Genomic DNA, 24,293 nt, shown 5'->3' with positions numbered 1-24,293 from the left:
TAGAAGAGCTTTGACCTGGATGGACCACAGGGCCAAGCCGCAGAAGAGATAGAAGTGAGGCACCTTCCTCCAGGTCTCAGAGCCACTAGTGACAGAGCCAGGCCCGGAATCCAGGTGTCCTGGTTTCATTCCACCGTCAGCTCTCAGCGGTTACAGAGGAACAGCCAGCCCTTCTCCACGTCACTGGGCACAGTGTTCAGGGAAGACGGATGAGGAGACTCAGGGGCTCGTAGGTGGTCCCTGTTAGTACAGACAGAAGCACTGAGGACGGAATGTGCCGGAACTAGTGAGACGTGGGCATTGCCCCTATTATTTCTCTCTCTCTGTTCGTGTCCCCCTGAATCCTGTTCCCCATTCAGCAGTGACGGAGCATCTGTTACGTGCCAGCTGCAGGGCGTGGAGCTTTCGGCCATCCCTGGGTTTACTGAGCTCACACAGTGAGGAGTGTGGTGAGGAGCCAGGAAGGTAGGGCTGGTGTGTGAAGCTGCCAGGTGGTGGCACCACGGGTAGCACCACAGGGGAGGGCTGTGGCCACCTTAAAGATAAATTAAGCATCAAAACAAAACCCAGACTCACTCTGCTGGTCAAACAGAAGTGTCATGGGAGACCGTGGGCTGCCACTCTGATGCAGCTCCTGGCTCCCAGTAGAGTGGAGCTCAGTTACGGATAAACTCGTGCGGCGACAGGTACCTGGCCAATCGCTGGCGCCCTTCCTGGGAAGCAGCCCATCCTGGGCTGGACATGAGCCAGCCAGCCAGTCAGGGCAGGAAGCCTCCAGAAGACACCAGGGAAGATGCAGGCCGCGCCTGGAGCTGCGGTCCCGTCAGCGAGAAGACATGAGCCCCGCCATTGACGGAAAGTCGGCAGGCGTCTGCAGGGCATGCCAGGGGTCTGCGGAGGAACCAGAGAACGCCGTAGGCAGCTTTCCTCAGGTCCGGGTTGTGCCTGCCCAGGAAGGAGGAAGTCGGGGCAGCGCTCGGTTACCAGCCGCGACACATGCTTCCATGGCGACACAGGCTTTGTCCCTTTTCGTCCTCTCTGACTACATGGCATCGACGGAAAGAAGCAGAGACTCAGTGAGAAAGGACTTCGCTGAGCTCAGCCCGAACTTGGAAACCAGTTTTCTCCTTCCCCGCTCTGCCAGTGTTGGTTAGAGTCATGGGGCTGCTTTTTAGGAGGACAGAGTCGTTGAACCATCTCCTGGAGATTCTCACTGCTGTGGTCTGGGTGGGCGCAGGAATGTATCCGCAGCTGGTGCCCCAGGGGGTTAGCGCGGGAACTGCAGTGCACTTAGGCACCGACCTTGACTTCGTGGTGGGGATTCTGCTCACAGAAGCCCTTGTGTCCCCTGACTCGGGTTCTCCATGTGGCCGGTGGGGTCCACTGGGGAGTGTGGCCAGGAAGTCAGAGGAGTCCCACTATAGAGCTTTGGGTGAGGTCAGCTGGTCCAGCTGGAGCCGAGCGTGTGGTTGGGTGGTGGGGACGCTGTGGGGTTGGCCAGTCCTTTCTTCAGTTAGAATTCCTGAATTCGGGCCGAGCTCACAGTAGGTTTAATCCTCTTGGGAAAACCCTCAGAGTAAAGGCCTGGCTGATGGGGGCAGAGTGGACACCCAGCATCTTGAGGGTCTTGGGGTGGACCTCTCTGTTTCTCACTCAGGAAGGCCTCTAGGGCTCTGTCTCGCTCGGCGCTCAGTCTGCTTAGCTGTGTCTGTCCGCTCCCCGTCCCCACAGATTACCTGATCAACGTGATGGACGCCCTGGGCCTACAGCCATCTCGCCCCCTGCAGAACATTGGGACACTCTTGAAGAGCAAACCCGAGGACTACAGGCAGGTCAGCAAAGGCCTGCCCCGTCGCCTTGCCGCCACGGTGGCTGCCATGCGGGGTGTGGAGTACTGACCCCCACCCCCGGACACCCAATTAAGAAGAGGCACAGGTCTGGGGTCCTGGGGTCACAGAAACTCTCCAGAATGGAGTTGCTCAAAAAATCTGCCCAGCGTTGGACAGGGTTTGTCTTAAAAAGATGCGGTTCATTTGTATAATCAAAAAAAGGGGTTGTAATTAGAGGTGTATTATTTATTAGAGCAGGGTTTTCAGATGATTTTCTAAAAGATCCGATCTTGAAAATGGAATTGATAAATATTGTGAAAAGAAAGCTGTTTTCTTTCCTCCATGCATATTTGGGTGCCCCCCCGTGTGCCGTGCTCCAAGTACCAGGACCCGGCCGGGAAGGAGGGGAAGAGGCACAGAGAAGGTGATGTCAGACCGTGGCACCAGGGAAACAGAGTGCATCTGGGGGAGGGGCAGCCCCCACACCAGCAGGTCAGACAGGTGTATGGCAGTGAGGGACCCGTGTGGGCCAGGCCCTGGGGGCACGTCCAAGGTCAGTGGCATGGAAGTAGGAAGTCAGGTCAGAGGGGCGGTGGGGGCCAGACCACAGACTGGCCTGTAGGCCGTGGTGAGGACTTGGGCTTTTGCTTTGTCTTGTTTTGAAACTCACGGATCATGTGGATTCTGTCAGGGTTTTTGCCAGTAGCTTCTGTATCTGTTAAGACTGTAATTGGCCACAAGTAACAGAATAGTGTAATTTGAGTGACTTTAGCAAATAGGTGTTGATTTTTCTCAATAACAAGAAGTCACACGGTGGTGGCTGCGGGCACTGACTCAGTGGCTGGATGGAGTCAGGACCAGGACTAGCCTCCTGGTGATCTGGACCTTTTCCTCGTGTGTCTCCTCCTGGTGGGCTGACTCCTGCAGCTGCAGGAGTCATTTTGGTGGGTGATGAAGGCAGAGAGGGCATGGTCCCTTCCACCGTGGAGGCAGAGGCCTCCCCGCTGGCCCCCGCAGCTTTCTCCTTGGCCTCACAGGCTGTTTCTTGGTCACCAGGCATCCCCCCGGCTGCAAGGGAGGCTGGGAACGTGGGGTCAGGGCTGGCTCCAGCCAGGGTTTCTCAGCCTGGGCACTATTGTCGTCTTGGGCTGTCCTGACTGCTGTGCACCAGATGCTGGTGGCACTCCCCAGCTGTGACAGCCAGAAAGGTCTCCAGACGTTGCCTGAGGGAGGACAGACTCCCCTCCAGCAGGGAAAGCCTGGCTTAGACCAAGCAGGATTTGTTGCCCTGAGGAAGCTGGGTTTCTGTGAGCAAGGGAGAAGGGGGGGCAGTGTCTCTCGGCGTCCATTATTGGAATCGACGTGAAGCGTGTTCCCGCTTCTGGACACGCGTTACTTCTCTCTCCCTTATGCCCCTCCACAGCCTCCGAGGCAGCATGTATCATCCCTGTCTTACACCCGAGGGAACCAAGGTGGGAGAGGTGTAAGGGACTTGTCTGGAGTCCCTGGCACCGTGGCTCCTGCAGTCCTGACCATGGAGAGGGAGGCAGGCAGCACCGCCTGGCCCCAGCTGGGTCTGCCGGCTCGTGCTGGCTCTCGGGAGCGGCACCGCCGCGCCCACGGCCCCTCGTGAACCAGCCCCTCCAGGCTGCCAGGGCAGGTGTCGCGCTGGCTCTGTCATCCAGGGGTTCCCATGCGCTCTGTCCTCACATCCTCGGAACCAGTTTTGCTGGCCCTGAAAGAACTGTGAGTCTGCACCAAGAAAAATATTTTGGTTTCTCATGTGGTGGATCACAGACTGTCCCTGGCAGGGATCGAGCCTGGCTCCTGCCTCGAAGAAGCGAGAGCCGGAAGCCTGGAAGGTGAAATGTGCTGTGGAAAGTGGAAATCTCTTTGGGGTGACCTCTGTGCCAGTGTCTGTAAGAGCTGCTTGATTCCTGGCTTTGCCACCTCCCAGCCATGTGACCTTGGGGAAGTCACGTCAAGTCTCTGAGCCTCCTTTCCTAATGTGAAAAACGGGAGCCATGGTGGTCCCTAACTCAGGGTTATTTGAAGAGCCACCGAGATACAGCAGCGGGTGAAGCACATAGCAAGCGCACAGTGAATGTTAATTTCATAGTCTCCAGTGTCTGTAACCTACCATCCCTTTTGGGGTAAAGATGGGAATTACAGAATGCTATTTTCTGGGCACTTTGGGTCCTGCCAGCCTAACTTTTCAGCCCTGAAAGTCTCTGATGGCCCCAGGGTGGGAACAGGACAGAGCTCCTCTCCTCCATATCCGGAGGGATGAGGGGAACCTGTCTGTCTGCCTCAGAGCCTGCTTCGGAGATGGGGTGTCATCCGTCTTCACCCTGGCCCTCAAGGCTGCCCTACGAGCAGGGGTGGCGCTGCCCCCCAGCAGCCTGGCCTTGCTGTCACACGTCCACACAGAGCTCTGGGGGCAGGGAGCACCCTTCCCACTCCTGCTGCAAAACATCCCAGGCAGAACCTCTGAGTTCAGGATGAGTATGTGGCCCAGGCCGACCCGATGGCCTTCATTCTCGGGGCTTTTGCTGGGACACTGTACAAGAAAGGGGAGCTTTTCTCCCACTGAAGTTGCTCAGCGGACAGAATGGAGTCTGGAACCCGTTGGAGTAAGAGCAGCACATGGAGAGAACCTATTTGAGTGGGACATCAACACAGAGGAAAATAAAGCCAGGAGCTGAAGAAATAAATCACCCCCACAGCATCAGATGAGACAGTAAAGACGAAAGCCCTGGGCTCCTGTAAGGGACCGGCATTCTTATGACCGCTGGCAGCAAGAGGATGAGGCTGGAGTTTTACCTGTCACATACTAGAAGAGTGATCTCAGGCATCTGACTTCACCTCCCTGAGTCTCAACTTAACTACCCGTAACATGGAATGGCAATAGTTCTCTGTGGTTATGAGAATTAAATGGAATAAGACTTACAAAACACTTGGCCTGGCGCCTGGCATGGGGTGTTTGATACAATGTAGCCATTATTTGATGCCAACAACAAATAATAACAGTGGTGACAACTATCCCTCATAATAAAAGCAGTAGTCCTAGGAGTAAACGTGGTAACCACCAAGAACTGTGACTCCAGCCTGCAGACTCGCCTGGCCCCGAGCTGGGAAACCCGGCTTCCCCTGGGCCCTCCACACACAATCCCTGACAGTGCTGCCTTTGGCCACAGTGGCACCAAGTCTTTGGCACCTCCTTCCCCCACAGGTGCCACTGTGGGCACTTAATGGGAGGCCAGCTTGTTTGCCGTCCCAGCCAAGGACCCAGGTGTTCTAGATGGGCAGGACTGAGCCCTCAGATGCCCAGGCTCCTTCACGACTGGGGCTGGCAGGTGGTCAGCCATCAGCACCCGACAGACCCCTTTCTTCTTTGGCAACAGCTCCCTGATCGCTCTGGGGAGAGCCATCATGGTTCCCATATGTAGCAATTAAAAATACAAGACACTGGGGCGCCTGGGTGGCGCAGTCGGTTAAGCGTCCGACTTCAGCCAGGTCACGATCTTGCGGTCCGTGAGTTCGAGCCCCGCGTCAGGCTCTGGGCTGATGGCTCGGAGCCTGGAGCCTGTTTCCGATTCTGTGTCTCCCTCTCTCTCTGCCCCTCTCCCGTTCATGCTCTGTCTCTCTCTGTCCCAAAAATAAATAAAAAACGTTGAAAAAAAAAATTTTTTTTAAATACAAGACACTTAGTTAAACTTGAATTTCAGAAAAATAATAAATGATTAGTATAATATCTCCCAAATATTATATGGATTTACTTATATTAAAAAATTAATTTGTTGTTGAGGAGACTGGGTGGCTCAGTTGGTTGAGCGTCACATTCTTGATCTTGGCTCAGGTCGTGATTTCTCAGTTCATGAGTTCAAGCCCCTCGTGGGGCACTGTGCTGACAGTGCGGAGCCTGCTTGGGATTCTCTCTCTACTCCTACTCTCTCTCTCTCTCTCTCTCACTCTCTCAAAATAACTAAACTTAAAAAAATTAATTTGTTGTTTATCTGAAATTCATATATAACTTGGTGGCCTGTATTTTATCTGGCAATCCTTGGAGCCATGACCCTCCCCCCCCCCCCCCCCCCCCCCCCCCGCCACCACCTTAGAACCATGTGATTCTGCTGGGGGCCACCTGGCCTCAGGTATGGGCAGAGGCTGACCAATCCAAGCAGCCTATGCAGCTGGTCACACTGATTGGTACAGAGATAAGCACATTACCCAACCAGTGACCAATGAGAGTCCACCTGGGAACGTACTGAAACAACTGGAAAAAAGGTATTTTCTCCTGTTGACTGAGCTGGGGAGCTGGGGAGTTTGGGGTTGCAGATGGGCTTTCTTGCTGTAATGTAAGGAGAGCCTGCCTGGGAAAGCAGAGAGACTGAAACATCATTTGAGCTGCTTGAGATTCATTTAAGCCAGCTTGAGTCTTACTCTCTCCATCTCTGTCCCTGCTATCCAAAGAAGTATAGTTGATGGCATTTGAAAAGTCATAAGTCCACTGCATCAAGGACAACCCAAAAAGAACTTTAAAAATCACCTGCTTGGATTTCCCTGATGAACATGGATGCAAAAATCCTCAACAAGATATTAGCTAACTGGATCCAACAATACATTAAAAAAATCATTCACCACGACCAAGTGGGATTTATACCTGGGATGCAGGGCTAGTTCAATAACCACAAAACAATGTGACTCATCACATTAATAAAAGAAAGGACAAGAACCATATGATCCTCTCAACAAATGCAGAGAAAGCATTTGACAAAATACAGCATCCTTTCTTGATAAAAACCCTCAAGAAAGTAGGGATAGAAGGATCATACCTTGAGATCATAAAAGCCATATATGAACGACCCAACGCTAATATCATCCTCAATGGGGAAAAACTGAGAGCTTTCCCCCTAAGGTCAGGAACAAGACAGGGATGTCCACTCTCGCCACTGTTATTCAACATAGTATTGGAAGTCTTAGCCTCTGCAATCAGACAACACAAAGAAAAAAAAGGCATCCACATTGGCCAGGAGGAGGTCAAACTTTCACTCTTCGCAGATGACATGATACTCTATATGGGAAACCCAAAAGATTCCACCAAAAAACTGCTATAATTGATTCATGAATTCAGCAGAGTTGCAGGATATAAAATCAACACACAGAAATCGGTTGCATTCCTATACACCAACAATGAAGCAACAGAAAGAGAAATCAAGGAATTGATCCCATTTACAGTTGCACCAAAAGCCATAAAATACCTAGGAAGAAATCTAACCAAAGAGGTGACAAATCTATACACTGAAAACTGTAGAAAGCTTATCAAAGAAATTGAAGAAGACACAAAAAAATGGAAAAAGATTCCATGCTCCTGGATAGGAAGAACAAATATTGTTAACATGTCGATACTACCCAAAGCAATCTACATATTTAGTGCAATCCCTATCAAAATAACACCAGCATTATTCACAGAGCTAGAACAAATAATCCTACAATTTGTATGGAGCCAGAAAAGACCCCAAGTAGCCAAAGCGATCTTGAAAAGGAAAACCAAAGCAGGAGGCATCACAATCCGGACTTCAAGCTGTACTACAAAGCTGTAATCATCAAGACAGTATGGTACTGGCACAAGAACAGACACTCAGATCAACGGAACAGAATAGAGAACCCAGAAATGGACCCACAAACAGATGGCCAAGTAATCTTTGACAAAGCAGGAAAGAATATCCAATGACACTCAGATCAATGGAACAGAATAGAGAACCCAGAAATGGACCCACAAACAGATGGCCAAGTAATCTTTGACAAAGCAGGAAAGAATATCCAATGGAATAAAGACAGTCTCTTCAGCCAGTGGGGCTGGGAAAACTGGACGGCGACATGCAGAAGAATGAACTTGGACCACATTCTTAAACCATACACAAAAATAAACTCAACATGGATGAAAGACCTAAATGTAAGACAGGAAGCCATCAAATTCCTTGAGGAGAAAGCAGGCAAAAACCTGTTGGACCTTGGCCACAGCAACTTCTTACTCAACACGTCTCTGGAGGCAAGGGAAACGAACAAAAATGAACTATTGGGACCTTATCAAGATAAAAAGCGTCTGCACAGTGAAGGAAACAATCAGCAAAACTAAAAGACAACCAACAGAATGGGAGAAGATATTCGCAAACGACATATCAGATAAAGGGTTAGTATCCAAAATCTGTAAAGAACTTATCAAACTCACACCCAAAAAAACAATCCGGTGAAAAAATGGGCAAAGGACATGAATAGACACTTCTCCAAAGACGACATCCAGATGGCCAACCGACACATGAGAAAATGCTCAACATCACTCATCAGGCAAATACAAATCAAAACCACAATGAGATACCACCTCACACCTGTCAGAATGGCTAACAGTAACAACTCAGGCAACAACAGATGTTGGCAAGGGTGTGTAGAAAGAGGATCTCTTTTGCACTGTTGGTGGGAATGCAAGCTGGTGCAGCCACTCTGGAAAACAGTATGGAGATGCCTCAAAAAATTAAAAATAGAACTACCCTACGACCCAGCAATTGCACTACTAGGCATTTATCCATGGGATACAGGTGTGCTGTTTCAAAGGAGCACATTCACCCCAGTGTTTACAGCAGCACTATCAACAATAGCCAAAGTATGGAAAGAGCCCAAATGTCCATCCATGGATGAATGGATAAAGAAGATGGGGTGTGTGTGTATATATATAATGGAGTATGACTCAGCAATCAAAAAGAATGAAATCTTGCCATTTGCAACTACCTGGATGGAACTGGAAGGTATTATGCTAAGCGAAATTAGAGAAAGTAAAATATCGTATGACTTCACTCATATAAGGACTGTAAGACACAGAACAGATGCGCACAAGGGAAGGGAAGCAAAAATAATATAAAAACAGGGAGGGGGACAAAACATGAGACTCTTAAATATGGAGAACAAACAGAGGGTTACTGGAGGGGTTGTGGGAGGGGGGGATGGGCTAAATGGGTAAGGGGCATTAAGGAATCTACTCCTGAAATCATTGTTGCACTATAGCTAACTAATTTGGATGTAAATTAAATAAAATTAAAAATCACCTGCTTGAGGTCCTTCCCTTGGCCAGGCCCTTGCTTCCAAGCCAGTATGGATGCATCAGGGTGCATCAGGGCATTCCGACTGTCCAGCCTAACAAAGAACAAAGCTCAGGTCTGTGTCTTCTACTTTTATTTTCTAGAACAAAATATGTGCCACCTGGCAGCAGGCCCCCCATCCCTGCCCCTGGACCTGATGCTCTTCCTGCTTTGCACAACTGCTGCCCTCACTCAGCCCATTTGCAGGGCTCAGCCAAGGCCAGGATGAAGACTGCTGGGTCTGGGGACAGACGGCAGGGCATGTCTGCCTGTGTGTCTCTGGAGCAGTGACTGGCATTGGGAGGAAACCAGTGTGCCTGCAGGGGAGGGTGCTCTAGGGTCTCTGGAGCCTGGCTGGGGATGTCCCAGCCAAGGATCAGGCCAGGTTGGAGGTACGGGCAGGAACCAAATGAGTACACATTTCCCATATCTGTACCAGCACCGTGACCCCACACAGCCCTCGGCTTGGGACAGGCCAGGAGCTGCTGGTCTCTCTGTAGAGGGACACAGACTCTGGCCCTGGAAACCCATCGTCTTCCACTGGGGAGAGCACCACAAAGTGAAGTCTTGGGCAGTGATCTCGGCTTCTCGGATCTGACTTCTGGGCTCCCTGGGTCTAGACGGCATCGCCCTCACTGTCCGACTCGATGATATCCAGTGGTTGCAGACGGAGGGAGTCATAGTTGGGGGGTGGGGTGCCCGGGATGGGCAGGGTCTGCTCATCAGGATAGGTCCCAGGGTCGGGGCCCGGCCCGGCCACGTCGGGCTCGAAGCTGAAGTTGGTGTGAGCCTCCACCAGCTCAGCCACGGTGGGCGGCGGGCCGGCATAGCAAGCCTGGGCCCGCCTTTGCCGCAGGCTCTTGGCGAAGGCCACCAGCTTGATGATGGTGATCCACACGAAGTCGATGAGGATCTCTCCAAACTCGATGAGGCACAGCACTGAGCCCCCCATCCAGAAGCCAAACTGGCCGCCCAGGTTGGAGAGCAGCCAGACGATCTGTGGAGAGCAGGGGGCTGAGGGGCTGGCAGGGCTGGGGGTTGGGCCACAAATTCCTGCCTTGAGCCCTGCCCCGCCTCCCAGGTTCCTGTGAGGTGGGCCCTCGGCCGGGAAGGGGGACGGGGTGACCATCTCAGCCCCGGGGAAACTTCTTGTGACTCCTTTAGGGACGCTCCTAATTCCCCTGTTGGTCTCGGGACCCTCCCCACCCACAGGGTGCAGGGGCGGCAGGGCTGGGGTGTCAGGAGCCCCCAGACTCACGTTATTGGCTGCTGACTCCTCAATGGTGCGATAATTGAATTCTTGGAAGTAGATGTTGAGCTTGACGATTCCCTTCCTGTAGGAGCAGCAAGAAGGGCTGGTGCCCCTTCCCCAAGACACACTGACACACGCACATGCACACTCACAGGAAAGGCAGCCGGGAGGCCCCAGTCCTCTGGCTTGAGCTTCTCACATGTCCACTGCCGTGAGTGGTGAGGTCCAAGCAGAAGCCCAAAGTGCTGCCCTTCCTGGCCCCTCTGGGCCTTGGGCCACAAAGAGCATCTCTGCCCAGCATCACTCCTGTGGGCCCCCAGACTGGCTCTGAGCTCCCCTCCCCCACCCCCGGGGCGCCCGGCCCATACACAGCCTCTCCATAGAGTCCTAAGCCTTGCTCCTTCCTTAGGGGACCCAGGGCACAGAAAGTTGCTCAAGTGGGCTTCCCCTTTACACCTGATACTTCTCAGAAAAGCTATGCTCTCTTGTACCTCCAGGCTTCTGCCCAGACATCTTTGTCTCTTACTTAACAGCTCCTGCTCCTTCTTGGAGAGTTAGCGCAAGTGTCACCTCCCTCTACAGACCTCCCTTATCTCCCAGGCAGAGAGCTCCTTCCCTGCTGTGCTTCCAAAGGAAGGGTCTTGTATAGACTCTCATCACCAGAAGCCCTGCTGGCATATTTCTGTCCTCTAGACTGGAACTCCCTGAGAGTGTGACCTGTGTCTTTCCTGTGCTCAATCTGCATTTGTATTTGATAGATGGAAAGATGGAAGAGTGGATTGAGGATAAGTGGGTGGATGGATGAGGGGATAATGGGATGAATAGGTACATGGGTGAGTGGATAGATGGATGGGAGGAAGATGAGAGGGATGAAGGATGGGTGGATGGATGGACGCATGGGGTGGACGGATGAATGGATAGATGGGTGGGTGGATGATGGGTGGGTGGATGGATGGACAGATGGACATATAAGTGGATGGATGGATGATGAGTGAATGGGTGGATGGGTGGGTGGATGGACAGATGGTTGAATGGGTGGATGGATAGATGGGTGGATGGGTGGATGGGTGGATGGATGGACAGATAAGTAGATGGATGTATGGACAGACGGATGGATGGGTTGTTGAATGGGTAATGGATAGATGGGGGGTGGATAGGTGAGTGGATAGACGGATAAGTGGAAATCTGGAAGGATGGATGGATGGGATGGATGGGTGAATGGGTAGATGGACAGGTGCATGGGTAGAAGAATGGAAGGATGGATGAATAATGGAGGAATGGGTGGATGGACAGATGGGTGAAAGGGCAAATGAACAGGTGACATATGGAGAAATAGGCTCGCCTTTGGGAAGTGGCAGACTCTGAATCCCATTGGCTGGCCTCTCTCTCATTTCCAGTGCCTCCTTCTTCACGCTTTCTCCTGGATCTGACCAGTGTGAGAAGGTGTCTGAATATCCGCCATACATCCAAACCCCTCCCATGAGATTCTGGTTCCTTCCATTTTCTGCATTCCCCAGCCCCTAAGACTCTAAGCTCACCTGCTCAAGGTGATATTAGTGCTTTGGTCCCGCTCCTGAGACAAGACATGGAAAATCCAATCCTGGAATCCAAGAAGGCAACTGAAAAAAATGGCACCTGCAGCATCCCCTCCCAAACATGGGCCCTGTGATTTGGGGAGATGGGGGGAGGCAGACCACAGCCCTGTAGCTTCCCAAAGCCCCCGGGACCACGTGTTGGCGCTGGGAGGAGGAAGGTAATAGTTCGCACTGTGGCTGCTGCTATGGGGAGAAGGCACTCTAGTCTCCGGTCTTCCCCCAGAGGCCCCGCCATCCTGCGCCAGCTCTTTCCCACCTCTGGCCCTCGAATTTGCTGTTGCTCTTCCAAGATCTTCCTCCCCAGCCCTGCCCAGGCTGGCTCAGCCCATCCTCCTGCGTTAACTCAAATGTTACCTTTGCAGGGAGATCTTCCCTGACCACTCTGTCTAAAGCGGTTTCCCCTGGTTACTCTCCAGTCATCCTGTTTCCCACCCTTACCACACTGTGAAATGATCTAACTTCTGTACGCTCTCTCTCTCCCACCAGAATGTAAGCTCCATAAGAGCAAAGGACCATTCCTGTCTTGTTCACTGCCGTGTCCCCAGCACAGCGCTTTGGGGAAACATTAGCGGAGGGACAAACAGCCCGCAGGCCTATGCCTAGACCTGTCCCTAGCCCAAAGGTGGGCGGCCAGGAGCTTGACCACTCCAGCATCTCACCTCGGAAGCCTCTGAAGGCCAGTCAGCCATGGAGATGGTCATCTTGTACTGGGTGTCACTGGAAGAGACAAGGCAGCCCTGTTGATGTCCCTGCCAGCACCGTGCCCCCACCCTGCAGTCCCCCCCTCCCACCCCCAGCACCCACACTCACTTGCAGGACTCCTTGCACATGTTGATGCAGGTCTCCCTCTGGGCCACGCTCATGCGCAGGTGTGAGTAACAATAGGCTGAGCAGGGTGGGTGGGAGGTAAGAGACTCAGAGTGGGGGTTTCTAGACGTTTTCCTCTCCTCCTCTGAGGCTGGGGCTGCCCCCTACCCTCCTGGCCATGGCCACCCCAGGCCTGTCTCTAGACGGGAGGGGAAGTCGTCTCTGTGGAGGGTCACCCCTTCCCACCCTGCCCCTCGTGTCCAGCCAGTTTTGCCCCAGCCTGGCCCCGGGGTGGGGAGCCTCCCCCAGACATCCCAGACTCAGCTCAGCAGGAGCAGAGCGGCTTTCCTCTGCTTGTCATGCCCATTCCGGGCTGGGCGGTGCTCACGGGGTCATGCATGAAGGGATGGGTGGTTGGAAGGGATAGTTTTCCCCTCTTGTCTACATACGTTGTTGGTTTTAGAGGTGGTGGGACTCGCTCTGACACTGACAACATCCATCATGTTTGGACTCCAGGCCACCAGGGCCCCTCCCCTTGGGAGGCCACCTCGGCACAGATGTGGGCATGCAAACCAGCGTGCACAGATGCAAACACGGAAGCAACCCAGGCACGAGTGCCCCCGAGCCCTCTCCCGCATGCATGTGAAAATGTAAACACACACGTGTGCTCGCCAGCAGCTGCCCACAGGGCTCATGCATGCGTGGGTGTGTACCAGGACGGAGTGGGGCCCAGGGGTGGGTGGGGAGGGGGGCTGCGGACTGTGAAGGCCACACCCCGGCTATGTGATCAGAGCCCTGGCGGGTGGGGGCCCCCCCCACTCACCCCAGTCGGGGAACTCCCGGTTGTTGCAGTATCTCTGCCCACGGGGCAGGGGGTACAGGTAGTGCCCACAGCTGCAGTTCCGGATCATGTGGTCTTGGAAGCAGGAGCGGATACAGGCCTGCAGTGGTGGGAGAGGGGGGACACGGATGTGGCTGTGATGTCCCCACCCGGCCCCGGGAGCCAGGGGAGGGGTCCTTCCGGCTGAAGAGCTACGCCTGCTGACCCCGCAGTCTGGGGGTGGCTGTCCTTCCCTGTCCCTGGTCCTCGGTACCTGCAGAGGGGCTCACGCCAGACCCAGCTGTCTGAGGACAGCCCCGCCACCTATCAAAGCTGGTGCCCCACACATGGCACGGGGAGGGGTGGCTTATTCCAAATACTGCTGGGGTTTCAGGTCACCGTGACCTGGTTCCCCCACACGTGGAGGCAGCTATGTGTCCTGCAGTCACTCAGGGGTGAAGCAGGGTGACAGTCATAACTGTGGGCTAAGGTGAGGAGGGCCCAGCGCTGGGCGGGGAACAGAAGTGGCTGTTACTCATGTGTCTCTGCTTGTCCGTGTGTGGAGGACCCCTGGCTCCAACCCTCACTCTCTCGGGCTCTCCCCTGCTCTCCTCGGCTCTGCCCCACCAGCCACGGAACCTGCCCCCCCTGTTGTGTGCTCCTGCTGCTCCCCGGCCTGCTCCTTCCCAACCTAGCACACATCCTGTCCTATTGTGTTCTTCCTGACAGGGCTGTGGCCTCCCTGCAAACACAGCCAGGAGAAGCACAGGGGGTGAGGGGCTAGAGGGGTCACATGAGGGGTTCTGACTATGGGCAAGGGTCTCCCATTCTTCCAGACCTCACTGTCTCACCTGGAGATTAGTAGGAGTCCTCTCTGGACCCCGTGACAGAGGCTGGGGGTGGGGAATGGGGCAGTGCAGACAGAGCGCCTGACCAGGGCCTGGGTCTTTGCCAAGGTCTCTGGCCAGTGAGGCTGCTGCACCAGATAAAGCAAGAGGTGAGGTTTTTCTAGAATGAGGTCTCTAAGACTGGGCCTGATGGATACCTCCATGGCCTCCATCTCTATGCTTCCCATCTCCCTGTGCTGCCTGTCTGTCTATCCCTTCAGAAGCTCAGAAGGTTCCCCCAAGTTCCTCACTGCAGACCGAAGCCCCTCCAGATAGAAGGTGGCCAAACTGGCCAGGTCAGAGTGTGGGGTGGACAGGTCAGCCAGGCAGGGTGGGCCGGAGGGTGGGCACAGGGGGCACTAGATTTCCAGTAACCTAGACAAAAGGGAAGTGCACGCCATGCTCAGGGCTCTTAGGCACAGAGGCAGGCACTACGCTGCCCCCCAGTTATGCCTCAGTTTCCTTATCTGCAAAGGCAGCCTGGGCTGGGGGAGAGGTGTCATTGAGCGGTCACTTCTGTCACTCGTGCAGAGGTTCGGACTGTCCCAGATTCACTGGGGCTGGGTCTTAGGACAGGCCTCCCGGGCTGACCCTGGAGGTCAGGGCTAAAGGGAAGCCCCAGCTGCAGCGAGGGGAATTGAGGCTGGATACAAAGAGGGTAAACTGATGAGGCGTTTGCACTGGGGCCTGTAAATCCCAGCTTCCTCATTCCTAATCATTTTACCTCCATCTCAGCATTGTTGTGAGGATTAAATGAATTAGTGTGTGTAAAGCACTTGGAACAGTGCCTGCCTAGCACACGATAAGCCTGCTACTCTTCGTATATTAATACTTAGAACAAATAAATGTTATATATATATAATAAGTGCTATTCTTGCCCCGTGGGGTGTTGAAAGGATCAAATGATGAGGCAATACATGCGAGCCCTTAGCACAGCATCTCTCTCACACAAGGGTTCTTCTTAGAGACCCCAGAGTGAGATCCCCATGTTCTGGGCACCCCCAAAGGGCATACCTGCCGAGGGGAGATGAGCAGTGGCCAGCCCTGGGCCCTGGAGAGCACCCAGGGAATGGACCGGTTCCACAGCCCCAAGGGCCACCAAACCCGCCAAACTACCCAGCGGTCACCTACAAAAATCCAGCAGAGCTGGCCTTGCCGGGCCCAGCTCCCCCGGAGCCCCGAGGCCCTGGGCCTGGTAGACGTGGACCGGCTCTAGGTACCGAGGCCTCGAGGGCTTCTTACCTGGATGGAGTAGGTGGTGTTGTAGTCGCTGTAAAGGTTTCGCACGGGGACGTCGGAGCCGTTCATGGTGCACTGGCTGTAGGGCTCTCCCTTGCGCTCCAGCTTGTCCTGTGTCCATAAAGTTTGCTCTTGGAGGCCCCGGTCACCCCTAGGAGGCCCCCTTTGTACCTCCCTCCCATGGGGGTCTGTGGGTATGCCAAAAGGGGATGGGAAGCCATAGGCCCCAGTAGGTGCCAGATGATGCCTGTCTTCCCCCACAGCATGGCCATCCTGGTGGCGGGGGGAAGGGGGGTTCCAGCCAGAAGATAAGGTAGGAATGGGCCATGAGGGAGGGCCAGCTCAGCCCTGGGCAGGTAGGGTTCCACCTTCGGTTCCCCTCGGCTGCGGCCGTACCACCAGCACCCCGATGGATGTCTCCGTCCCGGACATGGCGTAGATGCCCTCGTCTTTGATGAAGGGGTATGACCTCTGCTCATGGAGCATCAGCCGGGCGCCGGCCGTGGACGTGAGGAAGGGCACATAGTCGTCCTGGCCTATGTCCAGGATCAGCTTCAGGCCTGTGGGAAGGTGGGGCCGAGGGCTGCCTGAACTTGCTCCCCAAGGCTGAAGGGAGACCCATCAGCCACTTAGCCAAGCCCCCAGCCCCAGAGCCCAGGGGACCTCCGGGGCCCATCCAGGAAACTGGCTCCGCCTTGCAAAAATGAGACTCCTTGCCTTCTCCAAGGCCCCTGTCCTAGCCCAAGCCACCATGTCTCCCCTCTACTCCCATGATCTCTTTTCCACGTGGCAGGTAGATCCAGGGGTACAGCGCAGCACCGGCCCACCTCAAATCACATGAGTCCTCATTCCCTTCATTAAGTCCCTCTTGGCCTCCATGCTCCTGCCTGCTGCTGGGCCCTTACAAATGCCTCAAGAACACTGTTCCCTTACTCTGGCATTATGTCCCTACCTTAACCCTCCAAGATCCTCCTGCTCTTCCTTCGGATCTCAGCCTGAGTCACTTCTTCCAGAAGCCTTCCCTGACTACCAAGACAAGGTCTCAGGGTCTTTGTTATTTGCTCTTCTAGCTCTGGAACTTTCCTCCCAATATGTGCCTCCCTTACATGATTCTTTTATTGTCGGTCTTCCTTCCCCATTCGACGGTTCCCTTCTTGTGCACAGAGACCAGCCCCCAATGTTATGCACCATAAGACTATGCTAGGTGGGTCGGACAACAGGCTAGTATTTATCGAGCACTTGCTATGTGCCGAGTGCTGGGCCCAAGTACCTTATTATACGTTCACAAAAGCAAAGCTGCTATTCTTTTTTTTTTTTTTTTTTTTTTTAATATGGAACGCTTCACGAATTTGCGTGTCATCCTTGTGCAGGGGCCATGCTAATCTTCTCTGTATCGTTCCAATTTTAGTATATGTGCTGCCGAAGCGAGCACAAAGCTGCTATTCTTATCCCCATTTTATAGGTGAGGAAACCAAGGCACAGAGAGGTGAAGAGACTTGTCCAGGGTCACCCAGCGAGAAAGGGGAATTGTTGGGGTTCTAACACAGGCAGCTGAGCTCCTTAGTCTCAATCGTCTGCCGTGAAGTGAGTTGACCGGTACCTCTGTGATGCACAGAGATTCCAGGGACATAATAGCTGGTTGAAGGGAGGTCAGTAGCCCCCTGTACCCCTTTTGACCAACAGCCCTGATAGTTAGAATGACAGCCTGCCTCTTGGAGTCTGGGGAGGTCAGAAGTTCATGGGAGGAAGGATCGCTCCCACCTGTGCCTGGCTCACAGCCGGAATGCCGAAGCCATCCTGAGGCCACCGTGAGTCTTTCCCCAGAGATGGACCAATGCAGTGGCCTCTGTCATCGATCACTTCCCCTTCCCCTGCTTCCATTAATCCTTCACCCTCTCTCTGTCTTGTTCAAGAACTTGGTTTAGCAGTGAGGCTAAGTAAGAGTATGGGCTCTGCGACATGTTAACTGTGTGCTCTTGGACAAGTTCATTTAAACCTTCCAAGAATATCCGGCATGTACTGAGCATTTCGCATTTGCCCGGCACAGTACTGAGCAGGTGGCTGCATTATGTCACAGTGATTCCATGAGCTGTACACAATATGCTCTATGATGCTACCACGTACTGTCTCTGGGGAGACCAAGGCTTCCAGAAGTTCAGTCTGGATCTCAGGATTACCTGGGGGGTCAGCGGTAGAGAGTTTTCACTCGTGCACGGGAGCCTGAGTTCCTGACCCCTGCCTGAGCTGCACTGCTTCTGAATCCTCACCTTGCTGATCAGCAAAATGGGAACCCCAGTCTCCACCCCAGGTGTTTACGGGAGTTGAAGGTGATAAAGGAAATTTTCAACTTTTAACATACCTTGGCCCTGCTTTCAGGCTCCCAGGGAGGCTGTACTTTAACATTTACCAGGGTCAAAATGACTCCACCAAAACCTCAGAGCACAGGCTCTATTTCTGGCCCCAGCACACGTTGTACATCTACTTTGTTAAAACAAATAACCAAAAAGGAGCATTCCAAATATAAAGAAAAAGAAAAAAAAAAAACCCTCCCTGGTTCCCATAAGATTAAAGTCATACAGTCTTGCAGATACTAAAAACGTAAGATAAAGTCTGTAACTTTCTGGAACGTTCTTCATCATGATGGTTTGTAACTGTTGATGTAAAAAACATATATAACCCTGCACCAAACTTCCTTTCCCGGTGCACTCCCTTCCTTGTCAAGACCGTGTATCCCAGGCAGCTGTCCTAACGTGGGCTCGAATGAAACTCTTCCTTTCTCTTTAAAATTTTTAAAAAGGTTTGTTCATTTTGTGTGGCCAAGGGAATGGCTCCCCACCCACCGAACAGGTTGCCCTTCCCTGTGCTGCCTCCTGTCTAATCCAGGCCCTGACCCTCGACAGCTGATGGTCCTTTGGTCTTTTAGCCCCACGTGGTGGGGATTTAAAGCCCCATGGCTCTGGCCCCAGGATGAACCAAAACTCACCAAACTCAGCTCCGGGGTTGGCCGAAGGGAGCGCCTTCTCCGTCATGCCCCAGTTGAAGATATAACAGTTGCCATAATCAGGGTGGAAGATGGACGTGAAGTTCCTGAAAGAAACACCATCAGCTAGAGATCAGGGCCCACCCAGCAGGTGCCTGCCTGAGTGTCTGTGGTCTGGGGCCTGGCAGAGCGGAGCTGGGAGGATCCGACAGGTGGGCTGGGCAAGCCGGGAACTCACATAGAGAGAAAGCTGGCTGGGATGGTGGGTCAGAGAGGGGGTGAGTCGGGAGAGGGCCAAACAGAGGCCGGGGAAAGAGAAGGCTTTATAATGAGGCATGTGGAACACTATACAGGGTCCTCTCTGATGTCCTGGAAAGGTTTCCTAAGGAAATAAGTTAACAATAACGACAAATGTTTCCATAAAGATGCTCGCGGCAGTAGCAATGGTATAATGCAGTTTCAAAAGAATTCAGTTAGAATCACTCACCATCAGGGAGATACAAATCAAAACCGCAATGAGATACCACCTCACACCTGTCAGAATGGCTAACAACAACTCAGGCAACAACGGATGTTGGCGAGGATGTGGAGAAAGAGGGTCTCTTTTGCAGTGTTGGTGGCAATGCAAGCTGGTGCAGCCACTCTGGAAAACAGTATGCAGGTTCCTCAAAAAATTAAAAACAGAACTACCCTATGACCCAGCAATTGTGCTACTAGGCATTTATCCAAGGTATACAGGTGTGCTGTTTCGAAGGGACACATGCACCCCCATGTTTATAGCAGCACTATCAACAATAGCCAAAGTATGGAAAGAGCCCAAATGTCCACTGATGGATGAATGGATAAAGAAGATGTGGCATATATATACAATGGAGTATTACTCGGCAATCAAAAAGAATGAAATCTTGCCATTTGCAACTATGTGGATGGAACTGGAGGGTATTATGCTAAGTGAAATTAGAGAAAGACAAAAATCATGACTTCACTCATATGAGGACTTTAAGAGACAAAACAGATGAACATAAGGGAAGGGAAACAAAAGTAATATAAAAACAGGGAGGGGGACAAAACAGAAGAGACCCTTAAACATAGAGAACAAACAGTGTTGCTGGAGGGGTTGTGGGAGGGGGGATGGGTAAATGGGTCAGGGGCACCCAGGAATCTACTCCTGAAATCATTGTTGCACTATATGCTAACTAACTTGGATGTAAATTTTAAAAAATAAAAAATAAGATTAAAAAAAAAGAATTCAGTTATAAAAAGACTTTTTTGGATATGGAACATTTCAAACACACACAAAAAGGTCGAGACAAAACCCACCGCCAGCTTCCAGAATCATCACCACATGGCCACTAATGCTTCATCTCTACCCACCCCACCCCACCTCCCTTCCATATTATTTTCAAGCAAATCTCAGACATCATGATATTATCTGTAAACATTTCCAGATGTAGCTTGGAAAGTGAGAACTCTCTTGAAAATACGGCTATTACCATGTTAAACATAACCAACAAAAATCCCTTAAGATTAAATATTCAGTTCAAAGTTCAATTGTCTCTTCAATGTCAATTTTTACAATTTATTTGTTTAAACTGGGATGCAAATGAGGTTAAGGTGACTGGTTGATAGGTCTTTCAAGTTTCTTCTAATCTATGGCTCCTTCCAGCTTTTTTTTTTTTTTTTTTTCTCCTTGTAATATAGTTGTTAAAACAGTTCTGGTTTGAAGAGGCAGTGATCTAATGAGAAGATCATTTCACAACCCTGACAAATTAATGGCTTTGGGCAGTGCACCCTGGTGGGCCAATGCTGCGTGTCTCCTGAGGGAAGAGCACAGGCTGCCGAGGAGGTGGCCTTGCGAATAAAAAGTAAAAATCAGGGGCACCTGGGTGGCCTCAGTCAAGTGTCTGACGCTTGGTTTTGGCTCAGGTCATGATCTCACAGTTCGTGCGTTCGGGCCCCACACTGGGGCTCTGTGCTGACAGTGCAGAGCCTGCTTGGGATTCTCTCTCTCTCCCTCTCTCTCTGACCGCCCCCCCACCTCTCTCTCTCCAAAAATAAATAAATGAAGTTAAAAATAAATAAATAAAAATCAGCCCCAAACAGGACCATGCATCTGTCTCTAACCACCATTTATGAGAAATGTTGGAGACAGAGGAACAGGTTCAAAGTCACTACAGCAAGTCAACCTGGAAAATCCAGACCTTGGGGAATGAAACAGGATAAACAACCCAGTTTCTTCAACAAACGCACTGCGAGAGAGGAGAAGGGACACAGGCTCTAGATTAATAGAAATTTTACAGACTTGGGTCACAATCACAACATGCTGCCTTTAGTTATATCCTGATTCACACAAGCAAACAGGCAAAAAGGTATAAATGACATGAGCATGAAGATGATTGGGCAGTTGATGGTGTTGAGGAATTATTGTTAATTTTTTTTCAGGTGGGATAATGGTATTATGGTTTGATTTTTTTTTTTTTAAGTCTTTCTCTTTTGCAGATATGTTCTGAACTATTTACAGCTGAAAGACCCTGGAGTCTAGGCTTTGCTGCAAAATGGATGGGAAGGGAAGTGAGTTGTGGCCATGGGCTCTGGCTTCCTTGTGAGGTCATCATACTCTATTCTGTCTGTAGGTATATCCTCAGGTCCCCATAAGGAATCACTTTAAAAATGTCTTTGTGTGTTTTTTGTTTTTCTTATTTTATCTAATTCTTTTTTCTTGTTTTTAATGTTTATTTTGAGAGAGAGAGAGGGAGAGAACGAGTGGGGAAGGGGCAGAGAGAGAGGGAGACACAGAATCCGAAGCAGGCTCCAGGCTCTGAGCTGTCAGCACAGAGCCCGATGCGGGGCCCAAACTCACAAACTGCAAGATCATGACCTGAGCTGAAGTTAGATGCTTAACTGAGCCACCCAGGTGCCCCCCACCCTTTTTTTAATTTGAGAGAGAGAGAGAGAGAGAGAGAGAGAGAGAGCAAGCTCAGGGGAAAGGGGCAGAGGGAGAGAGGAAGAGAATCCCAAGCAGGCTGCACACTGAGCGTGGAACCCAACATGGGACTAGATCCCATGACCCTGGGATCATGACCTGAGCCAGAATCAAGAGTTGGATGCTCAACCAACTGAACCACCCATGTGCCCATGTTTTTCTCACTTTATTAAAAATAGGAAGGAAGGGGGCTGAGCACAGAAACAGCAACAGAAATGGAGCATTGTCTTCTAAGCCCTGTATTTTGAAACACAGATGATGCAAACCTTGCAGGGGCCAGCCCCGTGCTGCACATTTCTGTGTACCTTCTCCCATTCAATCCTCAAAATAACCCCATGAGGTCAGCTGATATCTGCCCCTGTGTTCAGATTAGGAAGCCATTTCCTCCACCTCTGGCCTCACCCTCTGTGCTGGCAGAACGAGGTGGGTCCGGGGCAGGCTGGGAAATCCAAGCTGGGAGCTGACCCTGGTGGACAGATTTGAGCTGCTTTCTCAACCTCTAAGCTTCGGTGTTCTCGACAGTGAAAGGGAAATCAGGAAGAAACCACATTTATTCATCCAACAAGTGTTTACTGAGGCAGGTACTGGGCTGAGGACACCTGAGGTGAACAAGAGTCCAGCCCTGGAAGGTCACCATGTGGCTGGGGATGCGGAGTGGTGGGGGGAACTCAGCAGCGTCCTGTCGACGCTGTCCTCCCAGAATGTGCCTCTGGCCCTGTCCACTTCTCTCCATCTCCGAGGCTCCCCCTGCACTCCCTGTGCAAAGTCACTTCCCTGCCCGGGTGCTTGATCATTTCTACTGCTTACTCCCTGCTGGCACGCGTCAAAATCTGAAATGATCTTTATTTAACTGCTTGCTTATCAGCTGTCTCCTGCATTAGAGGGTAAGCCCAGGGAGGGCAGCTGTCTGTCTTGAGGGAGAAAGCATTCAGAGGCTAACACCCCAGGCCTGGGAGCCAGCCTGCCTGAATTCAAATTTTGGCTCTGTCAATGAGTAGCTGGTGAGCTTTCCCTGTGCCTCACCTTCCTCACCTGTAATGCCAGGATTATAATAGCACCCACCCAAGAGGACTAAGGCAAGGGCTGGATGCCGAGCATCTGGAAATACTCAACAAAAGCAGGCCGCTCCTACTGCTCAGAGGCTGGCCCACGGTAGACAGACACTTAGTAAATATTTGTTGGGTAAATTATAATATGTGATAAGGGTATCAGCAGAGATAAGCATAGAGGAGTGACACCTATTTCTCGCTGGGGTGTGTGTAGGGATGAGGGTCATGGAAGGGTTCTTGGAGGAGGCGAGGCCTGAGCTGAGACTTTTAAGGATGACTAAGAGGTAGGGGCTAGAGAGGAGAAAGGGCACATCACGCAGGGGGCACAGCATAGGCAAAGGCCCGGGGGGGAGAAATGGCTTTGGGCGGGCATCACGGAGCCTGCGTCCGTGTAGGATCAGGGCTGTGGCCACAGGAGGAACAGAGCAGGGCAAACTGGCTAAAGCCGGGCACTGTTCTGGAGGGAGAGACCCCGCCCCAGGGTGTGGGGACACAGTGTTCCCAAGAAACGGTCTCCGACATCTGCAACCCAGGGCGCGGTCGGATCCCCTTCTGCCCAGGGCCGTGCTCTCGGCCTCACTGTAGGCGCCAACTATTTGTTTGTCGCCAGCGCCCTTTACCTGGAGAGGCTTCTCCCAGTGCTGGCCCACTCTTGCTCCAGAGCCAGGCATTCCCCCCTCCCGCCAAAAAAACCTTCTTGGGACAGGTGCAAGGCGTGTAGACGGAGACCAGCAAACCCCCGGAAAGGACGGAGACACAGAGCGTCCCCGGCAGGAAGATGAACAGTGGTGCTGTATGGCAGAGGTCAGGAAGGGCTCCCGAGGGCAGAAGCTAGCGAGCCAGATGGAGCAGTGATGACGATGATGCTTATATATGCCTACGTCCTGGCTTCTAGATGCCATTGCCCAATAAAAGGAACCAGGGCTCCTCAGAGAAATGGCTGATTCTAGGGCTTGGGGCATCTTGAGGTGCTAGAAAGTAAGGAAGTACTAAAAAAAAAAAAAAAAAGAGTGATGGGGACGTGTCAAAAAGACACAGGAGCCAACACAAGGAGCTGCTACTGGCCAAAGCTGGAAGAATTTGAGTAAGAAAATAAATAATGTGGTACTGGGTTACAACCCCAATACACACAAGCCCATACCAGTAGAAATGACTGAATAAACAAACACGTGGGGAAGAGAGAAGTCTTCCCCACAGAAGACTTCCCAAGAGTCTATATTCTCCTCTGCAGGAGACCAGGAGCTGCCTGCCACCCCCCTGCCCCCAGAAGGTGACCTCAACTTAGCGACTTGCTTCCACACAGGGCCTGGGAAGGGAAGAGGTCACCTCACGACGGGGGAGCGTGGCACCCATAGCTTAACCAAGTGAGGGAGGTCAACATCACGGGTGGTGTCATGTGGCTGAGGTGTTCCCCAACCCGCCCAGGATACGAAGTGACGAGGGGGTCGCTCTCCTTGTGCTCTTCTTCCCCCCAAACCCGTCTGATCTGTATACACCCAAGTCAAGGACTTGCCCTAAAACACCTGCCCAGTACTCTGAAACTGTCATGGTCAACCCAAACAAAGAAGCCCGAAAAACCGTGACAGAGTTTCTGCACGAAATGGGGTCTCCCGGATGGAATCCCGGAACAGGAAAAGGTCACCAGGAAACACTGCTGAATCCTCAAGAACGTGTCAAATTTAGTTAACAGCAATATGCCAATATTAGTTTCTTAGTTTT

The 24,293-nt window shown here is 52.1% G+C and overlaps 2 protein-coding genes and 1 non-coding gene across 3 annotated transcripts in view; 1 reads left to right on the top strand and 2 right to left on the bottom strand.

Moving 5' to 3' along the window:
- Positions 1-5,294, top strand: part of COG7 (component of oligomeric golgi complex 7) — an 84,313-nt gene extending 79,019 nt beyond the window's left edge. The window contains exon 17 of the mRNA XM_049638417.1: positions 1,732-5,294. Within this exon, the coding sequence (XP_049494374.1) occupies positions 1,732-1,898 (167 nt within the window). The 3' untranslated portion in view covers positions 1,899-5,294. The remainder of the gene's footprint in view (positions 1-1,731) is intronic.
- Positions 5,295-9,039: 3,745 nt separating this feature from the next.
- Positions 9,040-24,293, bottom strand: part of SCNN1B (sodium channel epithelial 1 subunit beta) — a 61,741-nt gene continuing 46,487 nt past the window's right edge. The window contains exons 5-13 of the mRNA XM_049638420.1: positions 18,546-18,649; positions 15,959-16,122; positions 15,566-15,673; positions 13,440-13,557; positions 12,620-12,695; positions 12,469-12,526; positions 11,753-11,814; positions 10,221-10,296; positions 9,040-9,959 (exon numbers count right to left, since the gene is read on the bottom strand). Coding sequence (XP_049494377.1) covers positions 9,579-9,959; positions 10,221-10,296; positions 11,753-11,814; positions 12,469-12,526; positions 12,620-12,695; positions 13,440-13,557; positions 15,566-15,673; positions 15,959-16,122; positions 18,546-18,649 — 1,147 coding nt within the window. The 3' untranslated portion in view covers positions 9,040-9,578. The remainder of the gene's footprint in view (positions 9,960-10,220; positions 10,297-11,752; positions 11,815-12,468; positions 12,527-12,619; positions 12,696-13,439; positions 13,558-15,565; positions 15,674-15,958; positions 16,123-18,545; positions 18,650-24,293) is intronic.
- On the bottom strand, positions 16,888-16,994 carry LOC125928672 (U6 spliceosomal RNA). Its single transcript, XR_007459729.1, has one exon. It is a non-coding gene; the product is annotated as a U6 spliceosomal RNA (small nuclear RNA).

The sequence above is a fragment of the Panthera uncia genome, chromosome E3 (genome assembly GCF_023721935.1).
Source record: "Panthera uncia isolate 11264 chromosome E3, Puncia_PCG_1.0, whole genome shotgun sequence".
Taxonomy (NCBI): Eukaryota; Metazoa; Chordata; class Mammalia; order Carnivora; family Felidae; genus Panthera; species Panthera uncia.
The sequence above is the reverse complement of the archived record's forward strand: the minus strand, read 5'-3'. Positions and strand labels throughout refer to the sequence as shown.